Consider the following 19,472-nt stretch of genomic DNA (forward strand, 5'->3'; position numbering starts at 1 on the left):
TTGGGCATACGTTTACGTATTTAGTAGATTTAGATAAGAAACCTCTTCAGCGAAAATAGGTATAGACAAAAGAATCGGACAATTAACAACAATAAAATCAAATTAACCAATAGAAAAAATGTCTAAAACTTAAAACTAAATACACAAACATAAAACTGTAGACGGTTTTACACCGTCTTAGCATTAACATTTGAAATAAAAAAGGTATTATTATTACAATATTTTTTTGAAAGATTACAACAAGTATTGATTATGTTTTGGGACCGTTTTGTCTTCCCAAGAAACCCTTAAAAAGTCATAATCATGCATTAAAATAATTTACGTTATTTTATAATTTTGTAAACGTTTAACACAGAAACTTACTTTGTATGTTTTTTTATACATCAGCAAACAACTTAGTTCTCTCGTGGACCCCACATGGCGACGTATTACCAGTGCTAAGCCGGGGGTATAACCTTCATGTCATTGAACACAATGTACATTCATGATTCATTAAATGCTGCCACTTATCTCGACCCCATCTATGTTTTCTGCGCTTATTAACCCTAACGCACGTGTGATGGGCCGCTCTGGCAGGGCGTGTGTGCAAAACGAAGCTTCGGTTTAACAGTTTAATACCGGAATCACATAAAAAACAATGCAATTACAAACAATCAATTTGATGTTTTTATATAAGTTTATTAAGTTTGAAAAGAGTAAGTAACAGCAGCAGCTACACATCAATGAACACCGAGCATACCATTCGTATCCGGGACAAGTGACCCATATATGTGAAAGAAACCGTTCAGCTTTTGAAAAAAGCAGCAATGAACAAAATATATTCGAATTTATCGTATATAATTTAAATTTTAATAATGTTAATCTTTCCGCCCACCCCTAAAAAAATTTCAAAATTGTACTAATTGTTTTAAAATGGTTTACAGAAAAGCACTTCTCAGTTCCTCTGAATGCATCACAGAAAAGCTGCATTCCCTTACAAAATGCACACATTCCCAAAACAATATAAATAACTACGAAGTATGTAATCTATTCGTAACAATGCTTGTTGATCTGTAAACCTGATATTTTGGTAATTATCTGTTAAAAGTGTTAACTGCAGATACATTAGCCTGCATCAGGTTAGAGTACGTAACTTATTATGCCATTAGTGCACACAAACATTGAAGACGCTTGCCAAATAAATTAAAGTGTTATTATACCCGTGACCGATAACACATATTAACTCAGTCCATTTCCAAAATAATCATGTCCCGTTGTTGTTGTTCAGAGTTTATTTACAGGTCCCACGCCCCTTCACGGAGTCATTTTAGATGGACCTGACAAATCAATTACTTAAGTACTGCCTAAATTTTAGAATAATTATCATGCTTTTTCACCAATGTTTATTCATTCGCAGTTATCGCCCAATATGAAATATTTTCGTCCGATACGGCGTGTGAAAAAGCTCGGCATGGCTAGACTGTTCATATGCCATATCAGACTGGACATGATATCAAACGTCACCAACATCATATTATGTAACATCATATTATGTATATCTACAAAGTATTCATGATCTGAGTAATGGGCGGGTAAACTAACAAAAGTTACATTCGATGCTGACTCATCTTTCCAAAAACAATTTACGGGTGCATGTTTGTCGACTTAAACAATGCCGTTCTATTATGAATACGTCAAGTATTGTTTCTGAACGTCAATTGATGAAGAATATTTGGGTGTTTTAAGTTAACACTCAAGCAAAAGCTCTGATAGCGCAAGAAATGCAATTATGTTTCTATAAACAAAAATCTCGACACAATTTATCATGAACTCTTTTTAAAAACTTATTGCCAGAAACGCATTCATTCCCTGTTGCTCAAGTGCTTTTAAACATAGTTCTTGAACAGTATACTATGATACATTTGTATTTAAACGTATATGCATAAACGAAAAATAAAAAGACTTAGATAATACAACCCTGTTGTTTCAATTCTAATAAACAGCTCCTGAACAGTTTGTCATGATTTTTTCCTTTTGAAACAAAAAGCAGTGGAAGGAGTGCCGCTTTTTGCTGTTGTAAGTAACTGCACTCAGTAATAGAATTGGCGAGTGACAGCCGGGGTTCATGTAAGAGAAATGTAGCGAAGATGATAAATACAAAGTGGCAGCGGCTGTAAACGATGTCTGTTCTGCGAGCATCACAGTTAGTTCATTTGTGTGTACATAAAGATACCCATACTGGAATAAGAATACGAATAAAATTAATTATAAGTAGAGTGGAATAAATCTAGACTGAGAATAACTAAAATGGAAATATGCATTTCTGTATTAGCGATTAAACAATTCCATACGTCCTTTTAACTCCAAACCATATGATACCCGTCCCATGACGTTACAGCTTTATTTCTTCTTTACACATAATAACGTGCCTTCCAGACCTAGTTGCTTTTATAGAAGAGAGTTACATAACTATTCACTGTATGACTGTTTACAGTGGTAACATAGCCATCATTTACGATGAAACAAAATCCACTTTAGAATATAATTGATATCATTAATAATTATAGTTATGTAGTTTGTTTAAATATATCACCGCTCAAATAACAAATATACATTTTCCGGACAACAACGTTTTTACCCATGCATACATGTATGCACTAATTTGACGTTAATTAAGCTCGACGGTTTAACCGTACAGCGGTGTGGAACAAAACAACACACAAGTAATGTAGAACATGTCAGCTGTGTTTCTCGGCTACATTTGAATGCATTATTTTTTATGTTTTACTGGTTATGCATTTGTCTGGAATAAAAAAACACGTAAATGCTAAAAACCGCAACGTGTAAAATTGTACTCAAAACAATATACCATATATCAACACCGGAAAAGAATAAGTAAAGGTTGATTGTACATATTAGACCATTTACAACGTCCAAAAATCGCAACAAAACGTAACAAATAGCGTAATGTGATTTTCTTCTCATGTGTTGTTTTTGTTTTCGAACAATATTAAATAATATAAACCAAATCCACGTATTAAAACAAAATTAAATACAAGTATACAGCTTAATCGCAATGGAAGTTGTTAGTATATAAATCGTATTTTATTTGCAATGAAGCCAAACTTAAGTCAGGGAGCCAAAATAAATGTTGCAATAATGTGATTCATTAGGCTCAAGTAAGAACTCAATAAAAAAAACAAATTAAGGATTCTATGTATAGAGTTATCACTTGATCAATAAACAGTTAATTAACCACTTACTCGAAAGGGTTTACCTTGCTTTATCGCAAGGGTAATTAAGGAGACTTCCGTCATTAGCAATACATTACCTCTATGCTACTATACAAGATATATATCAATCTTAAGACTGATGTACATACCATAGAGAAAAGTGCGACCTCTAACCCACACACTCTCTAACTTTCTCATTAACATTCATATAATGATACACTTTATATTGATAGTAGGTCGGTAATATATATTTCAGATATATTTGATTCATTACACACTCCTCATGTATAAAGACTGTTTCTGTCTAATATCAAATTAATTTAACAGTATATTCATGGCTTGAAAATTGCCTATTGAAATTAAAGCTTCATAAAGACAGTAGATTGAAAACGGACTTTGACTATAATCCAATTTGCAATTATTATCAAAAGATTGTTTTCTTGATATACAATTCATGAATAAGGTAATATTTTGGTATTTGTGTAACAACGTACGGAATCTCCTAGTTTTAAAAAGATATTTGATTGTTTTGAGCACTTCCCCTTTGTAAGTTTGAGCATACGAAAAAAGAGAGTGTTTTTATATGTTTAGGAAGCGCACTTTACTGTACAGTCTTACCAAGTCTCTCTAGATCCATATACTTATATTCAAAAAATTTATTTTGTAAGGAAACAGTTTACAGCACCAAGGCCATTGCAGAAATATGACTTATCCGGTGTAAGAAAATAAGCATGACGTGGTTAACATAACCAGCACACCTTGCTTATATACTCGCGGGTATCGTTGGCGTAGATTTCGTAAAATGAATGGTCACGTGAAGAAACACAACCCGAAATTTGTTGATCATCACCGAGCTTAAATTGTTTGCTTTGTAAGGTGAGAACGGTTGTGTAAACTCTTAAGAAAACACCTCTGCTACTTGCTAATGAGCTACATCAAACGCGATTGCTCCACCAGCCCTTTGTAAGCACACACCGTTTTCCTGTTATATCATACCTGGTCGGAAATCGCATACCTGGTTGAAATCTAAATATGCCTGTGTCGTTTACCATGCTTCCCCCATTTATTTCTCATCCCAAGGGTATTTTCTTGGTTGAATACTTGAGGGTATTATGCAAGGAGTTGAGTTAATAACAGTTATCAAAGCGTCACGTGTATTTAGGTTGTCGCATTATGCTTCGTTCGTGGAGGAAAACATCATAATAGACTTCAAAATAATCGCTCAGACGAAAATGACATATTCAAACTAAACATAAATGTTCATACAACAGCGTTGACAGCTTGTCGGAAAAGGAAAACCATAGCGGTTCAAATGTGCATAGTGTATGTTAGAATAGCAAGTTTACTTTCAAAATTGATACCTTTGATTAAATTATGCATTGTTTATAAAAATATTAATTGAAAGTAATCTAAAGACACTCTTCGGGGGTTAATTTTGTTAGTTCCGTTATCGATTTCAGCTTTTCGAAAGATAGTTTTTGCCACATGAACTTGAAACATTTAAGTTTGAATCAGTATTACTACATTTTTGCTTAAATATGCCTTCTCAAGTCGATGTAATAACTTTCTACACGGAAGGTAATATTCAGATATAAGCAACGTATTTATACATCAATGTTATTTATTTCAGCATTCCAGATATGGGCTTTAGTCACAATGGTCGTCGAACATGCGACGTATGCAGCAGGAAGTAAGTACAATACATAGGATTAATGCATTTCACTGATTAATCTGTTACATGAGTTGTGATTAAAAATAGTTAGAAAATAATAATAATAATAATAATAATAATAATAATAATAATAATAATAATAATAATAATAATAATAATAATGACACTCCTTATCCGCATGTTGTATAATTTAATAAAATCTCAAAATGTTCTGAAGAAATCGTTTTCCATATCTATAGACTAAGATTCTACCCATTGTTGAAATTTCGTGCAAACATTTTGCTATCCATAGATCACTTTATTTTATAATCTATTCTATTGCGTTATTCAACACAATCATATTTTTTTAACAATTACTGTTTGAAAGATCATAATATCAGTTTGATGCTTTGCAACACGAGGAAGATGGGTTTTCAAAACAATTCCTTCTGTCGATGTTATCAGGGTAGCTAATTCAACTATTGACGCCGTTGCATATGTTAATGTTAACTAAATATTATCGTTTTAAGCAGCATGAGCTGATTTCAGATTGATGTAGCAGCATAGGTTTTCTATTGTATTTATATATATGTTTTATGTGTTCTTAATGAAGGGTAAGCATAATAGACAAATAAAAGAAATGATCATGACAAAATCGAAGCATTCTTATTCAAACTGGAATTCTAGTCGCGCGTAATTTTAATTTGTTTAATTTAGTTTTGTATTTTTATGACGGTTGGAATTTAAAATTTCACAGAAATGGCTTAATAGGTCTTCTTATTTGACAATATAAAATTCGCTCATTGAATTCCAAAAGTTTATATTAGTATATGTGAAAGAAGCCGTATAAGCACGACTTGCTGTGAACAGAAGACTGTCTCATTGAAGCCAAATGCCCCACAATAGTATTCACAAATAAGCCTGTTAGGTCCGTCTAGCTGCAAACCGATGACTGCCTCATGAAAGCAACAATGTTCTATCAGCATAAGTTCTGAGGAGCCTGATAACAATGTCTAGCTCTCAGCAGCTGATTGCATAATAAAGCTCAAAATATCCTATCATCATATGTTAAAAGAAATTAAATAAACCATTGTGGTTCTCAGTGAACAGTAAATGTTACGTTGATCTTGTAAATGTTCGACCAATATCCCAAGTCCCAATAAAACACGTGCATTTTAGTTATTATCCACTATCTGAACTTATCTGCCAGAGATAATGAAAAAATACACGCACCACGCAAAAAATAATGCACACGTGATTCAATCTTGAAAGAATCTTCATGAAATTTCAATTCCATTTGTATCAACATAAGAGTTTGTTATTTCTTTGATTATTCTGATTCTTACTTGGTTTCTGCCTAGATCGGAAAAAAACTGGATCTTTTGAATAAACTGCATGTGTAAATACAAACGCTAGTTTTTATTTAACTTACGATTACGATCTGTTTAAATAGGTTTTCATCGCGGCTGTGAAAATTGTTGTTATCAAGAATCTGTAAATGATCGCCTGGTTTTTTAAATGTATATAAGAGTTAAAATGTGCAAATCTTTAAACCACAATATACATATTCACCAGCGCTCTCTTCATGTTTGACATACATATACATTTTTGTAAAATCCTAAAGTTGTTACCGTATGAAGTAAAAAACTAATTTAAATCTACAGAAAATTACATTCAGCGAAATCGTTATTTACGGTTAAATATAATTTTGTTTTGTGTACACAATTCCAATTATAAAAAAAACAGTATTCTTGAATATATAAACGATTAACAACACGGAAAGTTCACACGACCGCGTGGTTCAATTCCCATGTGATCTTTATGGAGCTGCTAAACGAATTAAATATGCTTAACCATAGATAACTGTATCTTTTATTGGGTGCATATGCGAATAAATCTCGTCGACTGATTAGCACAAGGCATGAATTACACACCCGGGAATCCAAAATAGCACATCTCTTACTGTGAAAAAGAACATTGCCATAATATATACTTAAGTTCATGCGAGAATATTATTTTTGCAATACCTTTGTTCGGTTCAAATCTTCAACGCGTGTCGTCTGCTTCGGTGTTCAATTTGGTGCTCTGCTATAGAAAAAACACCAATCATCATCATCTTGTTTTGTTCCACATTGCTGAAAAAATGCTTGAATTGTGATTTTTATATAATAGTGCATGTTTAGTTTCTTAATTTAGTTTTCCAGTAATAATACCCCCGACAAATGTATGATATGATGTTAGATCGTAAAAACACGAAATAACCGTGTTATTTTCACGGCTGTGTAAGGTGAATTTACATGATATATACAAACGAATGCTTGTTTCGACGAATTCCTCTTTCTTGCTGCGATGGACATTTGTATGCGTTAACTCCATATGATTTAATAAAAATGAATAAACATTTCTGTGTGGTTTGGGGAAGAATTTATTTTTATACGGTTTCCTGCTTAGGGATAAATATCACAATTGAAACACGTCCTAAAACTGGGTCATGTGTATTATTTTTTTCATTTACAAAATAAGAATGTTTTAAAGAATTAAACGTAATTTTAACGTTAGTGTAATATATGATACGGTGTAAAATTACGTATGTTTTCATACAACTTGGTTGTCTTATGGGTGTAGGTTCCTAAAAATATAGGACTTTTGTAGTTTTTTGGTTAAAGACAAATACATGCATAATGTGTCTGCAGATATTGAACGCGGTGGAAATGGACTGAAAAAAAAGTGTACTATAGTAAAACATTTTTTTTATTGAAATAATGTAACAATTAATTTGAAAAGAATTTTGTTTCATTTTGTAGTTTGCTTTCAGTACAGCAGGTGTATTGAACACATTTTGATGGCAATCTCACTGTTTTTGTACGCGAAGAAGCGTTTTTACAGTGGCATGACAACATTTAAAACCGAGTATGTGGCGTATAAAAATGAAACAGGTGCGAGAACGTAGAGCAATATTTATCATTGAACACGTGGCCGAATTCGCCCATGATTTGCACGTGTTTTCATGTTATTTATTGTTACTGCTAATTGGAATGGATGCCTTAGCCCACAGTTGTCATGAGGAATAGAGCTGGAGTATTTTTTTCTTTTAAATCTCTTTAATCATTCTCTGAGCGTTCTTTGTTTACCATTGCATCCCGGCGTATATATTGCTATATAATTTTAAATTAATAAATCATTTATGTCAGATAGAGCGATTTCCCCAAAAAAATACAATACAGAAAAAAATCTTCAAGTGGCTTGAAAATCGTAATACCTTGTTTTTACCGGGATTATAATGAAGCGTTCTCATCGTAAAATCAATACTCAAATACAGGTGTAACTTTTACACCCTTATATCTTTAAACATGCCTTCTTCTCTTGTAAGTGTTGCATACAGCGTTTTGTCGTATAATTTAAATATTTAAATTATAAGTTCTCTATTCAAAGCGTAGTCAGATGACTTAAAACAGAACCTCATCAATCCAGAATTTCTTGAGGTGATACGAAACGCACTTCAGTCCGGGTAAAAGATGCTTAAAGTGTCACAAAGGTGCTGATTATTTTTGTAACATATGTTCGGGATTATTGATTACATGTGAGATACTTCAGTCACTCAACGCCCGAATGTTTCGGAAGATGAATGGTATTAACGTAAGTGGCCGCAGTGGATCACCCTGGCGTATGCCAGACATTATCTCAAAACGTCCAGGTGGTCATTGGCGGAGAGTTAATCTTACCATATGGGTTAACCAGTCATAATATAATTTTTTGATTCAAAACACATTGTTTATTTCGTCTCTTGTAGTTGATATGCTAAAATGAGCTATTAGATGAGATTGCTGAGACTTAAGTGCGATTTATTTTGCAAACCACTCGACTGATGAATGCGTGTCTTAATTGTTATGAACATAAGCGCTGTCGTTTGTTTAGTTGAGGCTAATTTGGGTTTACAATACATAAACACGAAACACTTTAAAAGTGACAAACGTATTTAAATAAATTTAAAATTTTCACGGTGACGTTAAAAATAGTAAACGTATAATGTATAAAGTTATTGTAAAAACGTTTGACATCAATAATACAATTCTCCAAAAAGGAAAAAGAGTATTGACATTCAATCATAGCCTACGTTTTAGTTTATAACATTTTATCATGTGTGAGCTTTTAATTGGATCGAGAACATCTCAAACCTAAACGTAGCACACATATTATTTACATGCATAAACTAAGTGTGTAAAACGCGGTAAAAACGTTTTTCATTTAGATGCCTTATTTTTCATAATGATAATTACTGAGATATGACATTTAGTGTTTTTGTACTAAGTGTTATTAGCAATCTCGGATTGAGATTCATTTTTTGGGCGTTCCAGATGCTAATTTGAATAGGTAATACAGCGAAAACATGTTCTGAACGCCAGATTCCTCTGGCATGTTTAATATAAACTCTCAGAAATGTTCGTATAGTTAAAGGATTGATTCATGAAACACGTATTTTTTTTTTGGATTGTGCCGACATTCGCCATCATGTGCAGCGTAATTTCAGCAAAGCCTTAAACATTAACACGCTTTAAATTACTTTTAATACAAACTCATGTTAGTGGAAGTAATTTTGTTGATATAATGTCGTTTAAATGCAAACGATAATGTTAAAATGAGAATTAAATTTAAGACAATAAAATAAACGGGTATTATAATCTTGTGAAGGGTCCCAAAACACGTGGCCTCACAGATGCATTTGAAATCTCGTGGACTTGTTCTCCTTTGACATGAGTTTAATTTGAAATAAAATGTCTAATGAGTTATTTACGTTGTGTTTGAAGTTGAACATAATGCCCTACGCTACTGCCATGATTTCTTGTTCGCTGAATAAGCATTTAATGAGAAGAAAAACAGTTCTCAGAGGAGTAATGGTGATTTTAGCGAGATTTCCCCAATTTAATTTCGATGGCTAAATATGAACGTAGTTTATACATTAATTACACATTTGTCTTAAATCAGCATATAGTTATAAAAAGCCATCTTATCTTAAAGAAACTATAACACTTTTAGATAATAAGTTTCATTAAATAATAAAAATGGAAACAAAAACGGGCATTCATAAATGCTGGCGCTTTGTTAAGCCCGTCTTACATCGCACCAAAAGCAGTGAGACCAATTTTAAAAAGAAGCTGCATTTTTCAGCTGTTTATTATTGGTTTTTAAATAACAAAAATCATGCTTAATTTAGCAATTCATTAAACGTACCAAAATACATAGTGGCTTAAATGTGATACTTGTCTAGTATATGTGAGTACCTGAAGGTGGAAATGAAAACGTACATGTACAGGAAGAATGTAGGCGGATGTACGAACTAATCCGAAATACTAAATTTATTTGAACGATGACAGTGACACCATGTCTCTGTATTTGAGCCATTCATCTCAAGTTTAGTTTCAAACTTTACAACTATTTTTATTTAAGCTCGATAGCAGCAAACCCTCGCGAGCCCGTTTCCAAGGAAAACCAGTACTATATGTCTTTGTTGAGAACGCTAGCACAGTGAGGATCGAACCAGTGACTTCCCAGTCCCTAGGCGGACACTGTATCCATGGCTCTACTGCAACCTCTTAATAACCTTAAGTTAACGAAACCCTGGTAATAACAGTTGCTTTTGTCTCGTGTGTTTCAGTCGGTGCCCAGTCCCTGAAGGTCATTCCTCCGCCGATGGTATCGGATGAGTTCCTTCCGGCCTGCTTCAACTTCACATATGGCAACTACAACGAGATGGAGTTCTATAGCCCGGGATACCCGGGCAAGTACCCGAACGGCATCAGCTGCGTCATGTACTTACAAGGTACGTTGGAATGAACACAATCAGGGGCATACATTGTACTCATGTATTTATTTTATATAAATTGTATGTTGAATTAACGATACGTACATTTTGTGCGTTGGCATTAACGAAGATCGTACGTCAGAACCAAACGCTCACAGGTCATTTCACATCTTTGCTGCGTCATTTTCTTATACGGTAGTAACTACGTTAAAACTGAACATAGATGACTCCTTCGACTGACGGCTTTATGTACGTACAAGGTACGTTTGAACTGCCAAGTACATTCTTTGACTGTAATGTTAAAATCAAACACGCGTCTTAAGACGCTAAAATTTACTCACAAGGTTCGAAAATAAGTCCTAACGGATTTGATTAATTGTTTATTTTAACCTTAATAATAAGTCTCGATGTGTCTGCAATCATGACATTCACAAGATATATTAGTCGCGCTCTTGGAAAACGGGCCTTAATGCATTTTCTGTATTCAATTTAGTGCTTACCCTGATTAGGCTGTGTAGTCCTTGCTTTTTGCTACGAAGAGACTTCCTTTAAGCGCAAAATATCATAGCGAACAGTGTGATCCCAGTCCGCACAGGCTAATCTTTGACGACACATAACGCATATGCATTAAACCCCATTTTCACAGAGCATGGTTGATTTAATAAATCTGCCCATTATAATAGTGTATTTAAGCAAGTGTATACTTCTATATGCTTGTGTTACGAGATTCAGGTCTTTAAATATTGTGTATTCAAGAACGCTGGTCTGAAACAAATGAACACAAAATGAAACAAAACTATCGTTTTGATCCCCCGCATGTTTTGCGTTATAGAACATTACACGTGTATGTGCCATTATGATAAGCAGTGGTTATAAAACGATGCAATCAATCGCTCTCCCCATTTGACAAGTAATAAGCAGTAGCCGGGTCGCACTTCTCTCGTTATTAGAATAGGACACTCTCTGAAATCTCACGTGGCCGTAAAACTCGGTCCGCTTTGATATCCGTGTTTCTGGTATGTATCAATCGTTAATGGCGAAAAGAGGCATAAAGCAAATCAAGTCGTTAACGGAATTCGACGCCATTCCATCCTGACATTGCGTAAACTGGTCTGAAATCATTTAAGATATTGTGAATGAGTGATCTCGTAGACTAGACGTTTGTCTTTATAACGTTTTCTTAGTGTTCATATAACCGGTACAAATGGAAAACATTACAAATCCTTTGTGTCAATTTTTTAATTTTTGTTCATGCGAATTGGTTTCTACATCGATATCCACCTGATTTGATGACACCCTTTTATCCGAGAAAAGTTAAAACAAATGACTCGTGTCACGAAAAAATCTGTATTATGAACCCAATTATGTACATGTATTTAGAATTATTTATGTTATTATTGTCAAGTTTATTGTTATTGGATGGTTTACAACATACTGATATGCGTTTTACTTCCTTGTTGTTATGATAACGACATTCTTTAAAAAACATATGTTGAAAATCACCTTAGACCGGCTCAAATAATATTTTATATATTATGGAAAGGAACTTTAATTACCCACAGTGGCTCTCCGGTCTGCGCAGTGATTAGAACACGGCTTTTCACCAAGGCGAACCAGTTTTATCCCCGTTCCCGCAAGAATTGAAGTTTGGTTGGTGGTAACACTACCGGTCGGGTGGGGTATGTTCCGGCTTCCCCCTACAATGTCAGACAGAACAAAAATTGTAAACCGTTCAGTAACAACTAAATAGCTGGAAATTGCAGTTATAATTCAAAATTCGTACAAACTTAAATTAGTATATACAGTTATAATGTAGGAGTTTCTAGGAAACACTTCGGGTCCTTATATAATGGAGCTTTAGAAGCTGAAGATCCCCATTAACTTCGGAATGCATAACAAATTAAAGCATTTAAACTTTCAGCCCCGCCAGGTTTCTTCATCGACCTCTACTTCACTGACACGTTCGCGATCGAGGAGTCCGAAGGTTGCAGGTATGACTACGTTGAGCTGCGGGACGGACCGTTCGGATTCTCGGACTTTATCGCGAGATTCTGCGGCAACGAGTTTCCGGTCACCGTGCAGACGAAATCTCGCTTTCTTTGGGCGAGATTCACGTCCGACAACGTGATGGAGTCTGATGGGTTCCGGGCGGTGTACGGGTTTAAGAAGAAAAAAGAGAACTCAGGTAGCCCATATTCAAAGCAATATTTTTATACACATGTATTGCTAATATAATACATGTAGTTACCATATTAATCACTGTTGCAGTTTTCTCATTTTCTATGGAATTGGCGATCCCACACAGTTTATGACACGCAACTAAGACATGCATAAAATTATTAGAATTTTAATGAAATAATGCATACCCTTATTCGCTTTATTCAGAGGTACACATTTGATATTTTTTTATCCGTTTGTTGCAAACAAAGTGATATGTGGACATATATTTATACACGTTTTTATAGAATCAAACTTGGAATCCATGATATAATACATGTCTTATCTATGTATATATTAATTTACGCCGTCAAAAATGTGCAATTTAGGGATGTTGTTCGATATTTTCAAACACGAACGAAGCTGAAGCAAAAAGACGAAACTATTGGTACAAAATCCTTTATTTATATTATTGGTAATGTTCGAACGTATTATGTACCCGTTTATCTTATTGGGATAATATTTCATTTCTTCTTGACAGCTGTGTGTGTGAAATGTCTAATATGAAATCCGATCATACATTATGTGGCACTTGCATTTTATCCGAAAATGTATTAATAAACTAATAACTGTCATTTATAGTCGATAAGTCAAACATCTCAATGACTTATCACGTTTTTTGACATTAACAACGGCGGTTACTAAATACACTGCGAATGTGTCATTCGACCGTAGGTTCCAAAAAAGCAACACTTTTTTTAAACATTGAAATCTAGCCTTATTAAACGACCGGACATTATCCACCAAATAAACATTGATATACGTGTCATATGCGAATCTGCAGTATATCCGAAATCAAACCTTAACTTGCTTACCGGTATGTCTTTTATTCAAAATATAATAACGCATACCAAGATTGCACAACACAAGCACAACATATTTTCAATCGTTGCTACTCGTACTTTTAACACAATGGGTCATTCATTATTTTATATTGACGATATCAATATCCTTTTGAATAAAGATAATGAGACAGAGTTAAATTTAAGCGACATTATCGGTTGTTGATATTTTTGTGTTTGTTTATCAAAAAAAAATATGTTTACTTCTTAGTCTGGGGACGAAATGCATTAATAAAAGTAATTAAAAATTCGTTACACGTTGTGTTCTGTACGTTTTAAAACGCGATTTCAAGATCCAGATTGCAACATTACGATATGGATTTGTTCAGTCTTTTTAAGAACCACTCATACTGGCAGTGCATTGATGTGTATGTTTACAAATCGTTCATTGAATTTGTGAATTGATATTTGCTTAAATTGTTGTACTCATGTCGCTTCAACGATACAACTTTAAATATCTCACCCTATACTCGTACAATAACATTGCACATGGATGCTACCAATTGAAGTAAAAAAACATTTATCTTATAATATTCGAGATGGCAATGACACTAACGCAAACTTCTTTGATGGGTGTTGTTTTTAATCAATTTGAGTGTTGAATGATTTTGACCAGGGCATTTCATTTTTGCTTATCCAAGTGTTAATGGAACGACATAATATGTATATCGGTACTCAATATACAACCCAGAAAATGGTTTTCAAAAGCAATTATTTTTTGTGTATTTTCGTCTTGTACACGTGTCTCCTTCTCAACAAAAAACTGGTAATGTGGTTTTGTTTATAATGGAACGGTAAAGGCATAGCATGTGCGAGTGCTGTGTCTGTTTTACTTCGACTTAATGTGTTTTTTGCAAGGTTCTTCACTGGTTCCGAGCATAGTTAATCAAATCCCAACCACAATCATGAATAGTAATCGTGTCAAATATTATTGTTATTGAATAAGCATTTAATAAAAAATAAAAATATATGTAAGCCAAGGCCATTACGGTTGAAATTGGTATGATTTTCATTAAAATATGAAGAGATCGTTTTCTTTCAAAAGATTAGTTAATAGCATAAGATCACCTGGTCACATATTGCTCCTGGGGATCTTTTATGACACCGTGATGCCCGTCCTCCGTGCTTCCGTATTGAACTTGCTGGTTTGAGTGCTAAATACTTCTCTTTCATTGACAAAGTAGCTCAATCGTTCCGGTCTGTTGCATATGCATGTCAAAAGAGTTAGAAGTGGGAAAAAAACGAAAACTCATGAAATCTTCTCTGTAACCACAGGTGATTAATAAATGTGTGTAACATTGGTTCTGGTGGTCTTCTTAGTTAGTTCTAACGATGCTCCACCCCTTGCATTAAAAACGGCCACGCCCCAGATGTCAAGTGATTTCATTAGACATTTAATGCACACATATATCTCTTCTTAACGGGACCTTTTCACAGATTTTGGCATGTATAGAAGTTTTAAATTAAATGCTTTATATTGAAAAATAAAAACATTGAATCTGAAAAGCTCCAGTAATAAACAAGAATAAAATTAAATAAAAAAACACAACTGGGGTCGAACCACTGATTCCTGGAATAAAGTCGATCGCTTAGACCACTCGGCCATTCGTGCTCATACACCGAGTGATGTATATTATAGTTTATATCAGCAATCCTCGTAGTGACATAAAATGTAACGACAATAACAAAACTCTCCAAATTATTCAATCGTTTCGCGTTGCAATTCTTTATATTTTTCAGGCTTTTAACCCGTCAAAAGATGCATATAATGAATATTTGAGAGCATGGAAAATGTTCAGTGTGACTGTTTCCCACAAATATAACTTCAAAGAAAATTTGCGAATCTGAAATTATTATTTTTTATTTTGTTAATTTGCCAAAACGTGAAAAGGCCCTTTTGTCTGATCTTTACGGAAACAGCACACACGTTGCTCAGAGCAAACATTTCAGATTTTCATTTCTCAGGTGAGAAACATTGGTCCTTTAGTTATAGAATTAGCAAAAGAAGAATTGATTGTATCAAGGACAAGTCATAATTTAGTTCGTTATTAAATATTCTTGTTTATTTCCAGTTAATTCAACGGAAGCAGAAAAGATGTCGGGTAAGTTATTTGATGAGATTATTTAACGTGATGTAAAACTACGCCACTTGCATTTAATAAAATTTAAGGAAAAAAAACGTTTAACAAAAGCATTTATTTTGATGACTTTAATACATGCCATCGGGTCAGATACTGTGCTACTCTATTAAGTTGGTTATATTAAAACTCGTTAGAACACTAGACATGTTCTACCACGCTTGTTTGGATATGACGCTTACATGTGTTACCATAGCAGCGTATAACTAACGCTGTTTTCCATGCCAAATCGATTTAAATATGGTTTGTCAACATGAACTTTAACGTTGATTTCTTTGCATTCGCTGTGTCTGGTCCCGTTCAAGTCCATGTTCGATGTAAATACAAATGTGAACATTGAGCCAGAGCTAATTAATAGTATATGTGTATGTTTTAATCATAAGTCTAATGTCGTCTACAGTTTGTCGCATCTATATGGACAACCTCGCTCTGGATGGAGAGATCAACTCAAAAGTGTTTCCATTGGCTGACACGTCGCAGCGCGATTATCCAATCAACGAGCCGATAGACTGCACGTGGGAAATGTTGGCGGAAAACGGGCAACGGGTAAACTTACTCTTATGAAGAAATTTATTGTGGCTTTTTTAAGACTTAAACAATTCCTTTATACCAAAAGATAAAAACGATTGTTACTATCACATGTCAAGTTTGTAATTCATGTTGAGTTAAGACCCTTCTTTTGTTTCCAGTAAATACGAAGAAATATACGAATTAAAATAGTTTTTTTTCTATCTGAATACACAATATAAAAAATCTTGTAATTCCATTAGTGAATATGCTTTTGTTTGTTAACACGAACCCTAGCTCATCACGTTATATTTGCTTTGTCAGTTATTACTTTGTGCAATCGACGCAAAGTATTTTTTTATCCAACTCGCCATTTGCTACGGTATATAGGACTACTCTTATATCAGATGATAACAGAAGTCTCCCTTCTCAAAATGTAAAGCTTTTTAATAGCAGATAATAATACTTGTCAGATAAGCATGAGCACTATCTTACTAGGTTGTCATTCACACTTTTAAATAGGACTGATATATGAAACTGCACAAAGGGATCATTTGACTATAATTGTTTCTATATCTTACCCATCATCTTATATTGGGCTTAATATTTCCGCAGATAATGTTAACGGAAATACAACTTCACATGCTGCGAGACGAACAGTGCAGCCGGAACCGGATAGAGATGTACGATAGGACAACGTCCGAGGACGACCGAACAGGCGTCTACTGCGCAGGCCCAGTGCCGAGCTACCGGTCGAGGTCAAACCGCGTCTTTCTCCGTATACTTGGCAGTCGGTTATCGGAAAAACCCGTACTCCAGGCACGATATACGGTCTTCAAACCGGAAAACACGAAACACGGAGAAGGTGCGTGGAATACTTGAACGTTGCTAACAAAAACTAGTAACATAATATTTACAAATTGAGTTCATACTTTATTTAGAGAATACCAACAAGGGCTGTTTGTAAAACATGCATGCCCCCATATGGGCTGTCAGTTGTAGTGGCAGCCATTGTGTGAATATGTTTTTTGTCACTGTGACCTTGACCTTTGACCTAGTGACCTGAAAATCAATAGAGTTCATCTGCCAGTCATGATCAATTTACCTATGAAGTTGCATGACCCTAGGCCTAATTATTCTAGAGTTATCATCCGGAAAACATTTTACTGTTTCGAGTCACTGTGCACTTGACCTTTGACCTAGTGACCTGATTATTAATAGGGGTCATCTGCCAGTCATGATCAATGAACCTATGGAGTTTCATGATCCTAGGCGTAAGGATTCTTGAGTTATCATCCTGAAACCATTTTACCATTTCGAGTAACTGTGACCTTGACCATTGACCTAGTGATCTGAAAATCAAAAGGGGTCATCTGCCAGTCATGATCAATGTTCCTATGAAGTTTCATGATCCTAGGCGTAAGCATTCTTGAGTTATCATCCGGAAACCATTTTACTGTTTCGAGTCATTGTGACCTAGACCTTTGATCTAGTGATCTGAAAACCAATAGGGTTCATCTGCAAGTCATGATCAATGTACCTATGAAGTTTCATGATCCTAGATCTAAGCGTTCTTGAGTTATCATCCGGAAACCATCTGGTGGACGGACATACGGACCGACGAACCGGCAGACCTACAGACCGACGGACCGACGGACCGACATGAGCAAAACAATATACCCCATCTTCTTCGACGGGGGGCATGAATATTAGCTTATAATTAGTTAATAAGATTATGATTTGACACATCAATGTCTAACTCAAATTTATAAAGCAATGGCCGTTCTTAAGAGGAAATAAATGGGTTACTTTGATGAAAGTATGTTAGTATTGATATTATTATTGGTATAGTTATAATAATGATGATGATAATAATTATAATAATAAAAAATTAAAATTAAAAAATAATAATAATAATAATTATTATAATAATAATAATAATAATAATAAGTAATAATAATAATAATAATAATAATAATAATAATAATAATAATAATAATAATAATAATAATAACAAAAGTAAGTGTTAATAATATTATTATTATTTTTATTATTATTATTATTATTATTATTATTATTATTATAATTTAACCAACGTTTATTGTTTCGTTTTTGTTACAGCGCCTTGCGGCCCAGACGAATTTCACTGTGACGACATCTGTCTCAACCAGGCGCTTGTTTGTAACGGCCGCCGAAACTGTCCTACCACCGGCGCTGACGAAGAAGGGTGTAAACGTCAAGTAATATTGAAATATTGAAATTCAGAGAGAAATCAACATAATAAGACTCCTGGACTAACACAAACTTTATTTCTACTGCTGCATTAATACTACTATTTACTATCATCATGCATTATTATTAGGAAATAATTATATTATTATTAATAATAAGCAGTTTCTTTATAAATATACTTATTATAACCAGGTTCAAAGTTTTTTTCAACAGTATTTCAACTTAAATGCCTACCTAGCGTGAGTTAAAAAAGTAAATAAGCTTTTATTCAAATCGAACGAGGAATGTGATTTCTTATTTTATTGCTTATTTCTTTCAGCCGCTTCTGGAGGTGATTCGGCAGGTTTACCGCTCCTAGCCATAATCCTTGCCGGTGTCGGCGGCCTTATATTCGTCGTCGTCGTCATTGGCGTCTGCGTCACGTGCCGCTACAGGCGTGGGCGCCGCGAGCCAAGAGCGCCAGGAAGACCGGAAGCCAGAAGCGGAACGCTCTGGAGCTCGCTGTAAGCGACAGTAACCATACGGCGAACCACCTTGCGAAACAGAACAGCAAGAGCAGCTACTATTCTCTTCCACGCCCTTCCGGTCACGCGACGATGATGCAACACCGCGGAAGTTTCTCTAGCAAGGTGCCCTCTGAAGGCGGCGACTTTGGCGATCACATATCCGAGTCCAGCTCTTACAAGAAGTTTCTGCAACTCGAGCAGAATTTCGACGACGACTCCAGCCGTTGCCCATCGCCCTACAGCCCCGGTTTTACGACGATCATCGAGCAGCATCCGGCCCCACCGGGAATGACGTCAGATGTGGCTGGAACTTTCAGCAGCCGCTCGAATCACCGTTCATGCCGAGCCTAGCGGGAAAATTGTCGAA

At 34.8% G+C, this 19,472-nt stretch overlaps 1 protein-coding gene across 1 annotated transcript in view; it reads left to right on the forward strand.

Annotated features, from left to right (window-relative positions):
- Positions 1-19,456, forward strand: part of LOC127846237 (uncharacterized) — a 74,221-nt gene extending 54,765 nt beyond the window's left edge. The window contains exons 2-8 of the mRNA XM_052377407.1: positions 10,517-10,681; positions 12,585-12,848; positions 15,795-15,824; positions 16,261-16,406; positions 16,983-17,232; positions 18,489-18,594; positions 18,943-19,456. Coding sequence (XP_052233367.1) covers positions 10,517-10,681; positions 12,585-12,848; positions 15,795-15,824; positions 16,261-16,406; positions 16,983-17,232; positions 18,489-18,594; positions 18,943-19,456 — 1,475 coding nt within the window. The remainder of the gene's footprint in view (positions 1-10,516; positions 10,682-12,584; positions 12,849-15,794; positions 15,825-16,260; positions 16,407-16,982; positions 17,233-18,488; positions 18,595-18,942) is intronic.
- The last annotated feature ends 16 nt before the right edge of the window (positions 19,457-19,472 follow it).

This window comes from Dreissena polymorpha, chromosome 9, assembly GCF_020536995.1.
Source record: "Dreissena polymorpha isolate Duluth1 chromosome 9, UMN_Dpol_1.0, whole genome shotgun sequence".
Classification (NCBI taxonomy): Eukaryota; Metazoa; Mollusca; class Bivalvia; order Myida; family Dreissenidae; genus Dreissena; species Dreissena polymorpha.